The sequence below is a fragment of the Leptonotus elevatus genome, chromosome 5 (assembly GCF_054856555.1).
Source record: "Leptonotus elevatus isolate MCC_2025b chromosome 5, RoL_Lele_1.0, whole genome shotgun sequence".
Taxonomy (NCBI): Eukaryota; Metazoa; Chordata; class Actinopteri; order Syngnathiformes; family Syngnathidae; genus Leptonotus; species Leptonotus elevatus.
This window is the reverse complement of record NC_141243.1, coordinates 3,939,910-3,945,087: the sequence shown is the minus strand read 5'-3', so window position 1 is coordinate 3,945,087 and position 5,178 is coordinate 3,939,910. Positions and strand designations below refer to the sequence as shown.

The 5,178-nt window shown below is 39.2% G+C and overlaps 1 protein-coding gene across 1 annotated transcript; it reads right to left on the bottom strand.

Annotated features, from left to right (window-relative positions):
* Positions 1-787: 787 nt before the first annotated feature.
* Positions 788-2,955, bottom strand: LOC147173397 (hydroxycarboxylic acid receptor 2-like). Its single transcript, XM_086076659.1, has one exon. It carries the CDS (start codon positions 2,953-2,955, stop codon positions 1,981-1,983), a length of 975 nt encoding a protein of 324 aa, XP_085932785.1. The 3' UTR covers positions 788-1,980.
* Between the last annotated feature and the right edge of the window lie 2,223 nt (positions 2,956-5,178).

Here is a 5,178-nt window from a genome sequence, read left to right as displayed (position 1 = left end):
TAAAATTATTCAAATCTGATTCTGGTTTCTGTATAAATGTAAAGGAAATTGAGCATCAACCAAATTGCAGAGGTGTTTGTGGTTTTGTTTGGGGTGTTATCAAAATATTAGTTGCAAGCGAGCTTTATTCTGAGAATTGCACATTTTATTTTCCCAGAAATGCACCATTTTTTGAAGGTGTGACACACACTTAAAGAGAAAGTGTGCCGCTGCCATCTCTTGGGTGAATGAAGTGTGATGAAACAACCCCAGTTGGGGTGAAGTGGAACATTGTGCTCTTTATTGAGTTTCCGCGCAATAACTTGTATGTTGTTTGCAGAAGCGGTGAAAGTGCAGGGACAAGTGAGGAGACCAGGGCAGGGCTATTTTTATTTTTATTTTATTTATTTTTTTTGCACAAAGGGCCTGCATTTGATTTTTACAATAGACAGGTAAACCAGGTATTTTGCAGATGAGATTACAATTTACATTTAGATTAAGAATTAGACCAATACCTTGATGAAATAACTCGCACAATTATGAATGTGTTTGTAAAATTGTATATTTTCCTCTTAAAAAAAAAGAAGAAATAAATAATTATTTAAAATCAATTTGCTTACATATTCTATAATGAGATAAATAGATTTGTATAAACTTGATACAAAAAAATAAATGCATTACATTAAAAAAAAATGTGGGTAGGAAGATGGCAAAATGTATGTAACAAACTATCATTCTTATTACATTTTAATTAATTAACCAATTGTTTATTTAAATAAATTTACAAATTGATAATGTTTTATTACATAAATCAATTAATTAGATGAATTGCTAAAAAAAAATAGGTACAGTTAATTGTCACTAACCACTTTGAGGGGAAACTGTTAAATTAACACAACAAATATTACTATTATAATTATTGATTTATGATAAATCAACTTTTTAAGACAATACCTGAAATATATAATGAATCTATTTGTACAATTATTTATTATTATTATTTTATTTCCTTACAATAAATCAAGAAATTACATGAGAAATGGACACAAATGACTAGATTACAATTATTGTTTTTATTTTTGGGGGAAACTGCTAAATTCAGGTAACAAATTTTATACTCCTAACTACTACAGTTAGTCATTATAATAATATAATAAATAATTAGATTGTAAAACGCTTTGGGCACCATATGGTGTGGATAAAGTGCTATATAAGTGTACAGTACTCATTTACCATTAATTTACCATTTATAGTTATGTTATTAATTACTTAAATAAATGTATAATTTGTAAAATTGTTCAAGCTGTTATGTATTTAGAATAATTTAAATAAATTAAAAACCCTGTATGGAAAGTAATATCTTGTAATTTGACATACCACAGAGGAGAGTGTTGCTAACAACCACGCCAAATTTTAATAATTACAAAAAAATTGTCAAGTATATAAAATGAGGCTTCAAAACTGTGTAACATCAAGCCTTTGTCTCCACTCTCAAGCGCTGAATGCACGAAGCCAGACCCTGCTGAAAATAATGCGTTTTTCCCTTATGCCTAATACCACGACATAGAATATATCTGCTTAAAGCTTCTGGTGGCTGCAATATATCCCCCAGGACGTGCCAGCCAGCAATTAGCTTACGAGCTAACAGGCATCGCGATGGATAAGAACTGATACAAAAGAAGTTCCTATACGCATGCCGTGTGCCCAATTGCATCACTGGGCGCCGTTTTTGGCACGGCCTCCCCAAAAAAAGAAGACAAACAAAAAATGTGAGTGGTACATAATTCTCAGTCTAACATTTATCATGCGTTTAGAAACACTTCATTGAATTCACTTCACAGAGTTTTTAATTAGATAAAAGATGAAAATAAAAAATGCATTTTAATTCCAAACCTAAATTAATGCAATGTATACTTTGGTCCTCCTGTTAATGTAAATACGCTGTGAGTTGGATTGAAGATTGGAGAAATAGATATGCAACATTTTTGAGGAAACGCACCGCTAAATCTGACTGCACGATTGCGATCCGGTCTCCCTGGTCCTCTTCTCTGTACTTACGGTGATCTCCCCCAGGGGCAGGTTGAGGGACTTCCTGCAGATGTTCTTGAAGGTTGGGCTGGAGAAGTAGTAGACCACCGGGTCCAGGGCGCTGTTCAGATAGGTCAAGCTGACGGCCATGTAGAAAACCACCGTGAGGTCGTCCATGGCCTCGCACACCTCCGACTCGGGCAGGGTCTTGATGGCCTCCTGGGTTTTGATCCAGATGAGCAGCTGCGTGATGTTACTAGGCAGGAAGCAGATGGCGAAGAGCACCACCACCACGATGATGAACCACAAGGCCTTCTTAATCTTGCCGTGCTGGCTTATCTGCCGCCCCCGCAGTTGGGCTACGATGCGCGCCGTGCAGAAGAGAATCACCAGCAGCGGCATCCAGCAGGAGAACAGGAAGTTGAACTTGTGCCACAGCCGGTTGCCCTTGGCCGAGGTCTCCACTAGGAAGCTCTCGCAATAGTCGTAGCGGAAGTTCTGCAGGCTGAGGGCGTTAGCCGTCAAGCACACGGTGACCAACCAAAGGGCGGCGGCGCCGCACATGGCCTTGGAGGGGCTCAGGGAGTTGAAGCGGCTGTGCGGGTGCACCACGTGGATGTAGCGGTCCACGGCGATGGCCATGAGGAAGAGCGTGCTGCCGGTGCGGTTGAGCGCCAGCATGAACTGCGACACGTTGCACAGCGTCTGGCCGAAGCGCCACTTGACGCCCGAGCTGTAGTAGCTGGCGCGGAAGGGCAGGATCATGTTGAGAAGGAAATCGGCAACGGCCAGGTTGAACAGCAGCACCGTGCTGCTCTTCCAGGGGCGCAGGTGAAAGCAGAAGATCCACAGGGCCAGCCCGTTGCCCAGGGCCCCCAGGATGAACTCCACCGACAGGACGGTGGGAAGCGTCCGGACAAGCAGCGTGGTGGTGAAGTTGCAGTACATGTCGAAGGGAGGAAATGAAAAGGACTGACAAGCGAGAGCGCTTTTTCTTAAAAGAGAAATATTTGAACCCCCTTTTTTTTTTTTTTTGTCACTTTGGTATCTGCACAGGAAGCCCCCCGCCACATTGCTTCTGCTTTTTGGTTACATGCGATGACTAAGCTCAGGTCGTGTTGTGTGAAAACTCAATGAGAGATGGGAAGGAATTGAATTGAAGTCACGCATCACAGATAAGCAAAATATGACACTGTTTTAAAATACACTTGAGAAAATTGACAATTACGAACATCCGGGCATTTCTGATATTTCCGCCATGCAACGCTTCATTTCCACGGTGTATTGTATTGCTTTTGCCTGTGAGCGTACAATCCAGGCATGTTGTTATAGTAGTCAAACATTATTTCATCACATTTCCAAATCAAAATAATCCTCACAAATCAAATTACAACAAAAATGAGTGGAGAGCATCCTTTCACCAAGAAAACGCTGCATTCGAGGAAATTAGGAAATCGGATTTATGCTAACTCGGATTGTGTCAGTTTCAACGTCAAAGCGTTCGAGGCAAATGTAAATACAAGATATATGTTCACGTGACACAATATGATATGGAATGACTGCGTTAACCAGAGAAAAACACAATTTAACGCTTTGAGGGGGGAATAGGACACTCCCAAGTTGGATAATTCCAACTTCCAAACCTCCCTCGAATGTAACATAAGACCGCCATTTTGACTTGTGATGTTGGCTAGGAATTGTCAACAGAAGACACTAAAAATGTTGTCACTAAAATCAGTAGTGAACCACCTTTCAAAGGCAATCACTGCCTAGTACATACTGTATTCATAAAATGTTGAATACAGTAAAACATGGAATGTAACTAATTAAGGATAGACCGATAATCAGCCCGGCCGATAATCAGCGCCGATATTAAGCATTTTATGAAAATCGGCATCTGCCTTTTTTTTTGATGGCCGATAAATTTAAAACAAAAAGCTCGGCTCTTCTCTAGACGCTCACATGCAGAAGAAAATCGAATGCAAACGGTTAAGTTAAACTTACTACCATGTGCATTAAATAAGCTATACAAATAAAGCTGCCCCTGCTAGTTGACAATGCGTTAGCTCGCGATTTAGTGGCTATTTGCGAGTTAGCTTATGGGTTAATGATTAGCCCGCGAATTAGCGGCTAATTGGGAGTAATGTGCCAGCTAACCGTTAGCTCGCGAAAAATGGTACCTATTTGGGAGTTAGCGTGCGTGTTAACAGTTAGCCCGCGAGTTTATATTACTAAATAGTTTGACACCAACTTTTTCATTTTTTTCTGCAAATGAATATCGGCTTCAAATATCAGTTATCGGCCTCCTTAACTACCGATAATCGGTATCGGCTCTGAAAAAAGCATTATTGGTCTATTTCCATACCTAATGCAATACAGCAAATACAGAGGTCCATATGTCAAATACAAAAATTATTAACCAGTGGCCATATGTTAAATGCAGAGTTTTGTGTGAAAATGAGCTGAGAGAATGAAAGGAAAGTGAAATTGACAGCTCATCTGTGTCCACCTCACTTCTGTTTTGTGTGGACCATTTTTGCTGTGTTAATAAAATTAAAATAAAAGTGAAGATTTTTATTTCCAGATTTTGTAACTTCAGCTCTTTAAATATAGCAATAATTTATTACAGTGGCCATGCATCAAAAACAGACTTAAAAAGTCCTACAATTGTAAATTGTCACAAATCTCAAAGTAAATTAACTTTAAAAAAATAGATAATTTTGCCAATGAAACTTGTGGTGACATCATGCAATCATGACGGCCGAATCAACTCTGGTTGACACTATCAAATATTTGTAGAACTTAAGAATTTTTAGCTGAGACCACAAAGGCTGTTGATCAGCATTTAAATGACCAGAGAAGCTTGCCAAGAAAAACACACAAAAAAGGTGTTTTCAGGTAGATTGTACTTATGACATACTCAACAATACTATATAATTAACGTCATGGGGTGATTACTGGCTGTCAATAGGTAAAAGTGGTATTTGGGCACGGAACGAATTAAACTCGTATTTCATTGCATTGTAAACTGCCACTAGATGACAGCATTAGTCTGCAGACACATTCCTGGGACACTTTCAATTATGTTCTGCCCCCCCAAAAACACGCTTTATTTTTTATCCCCAAGTTAGTGGTGTTGCAATTAACTAATTATGCATACGCATTTTCCAA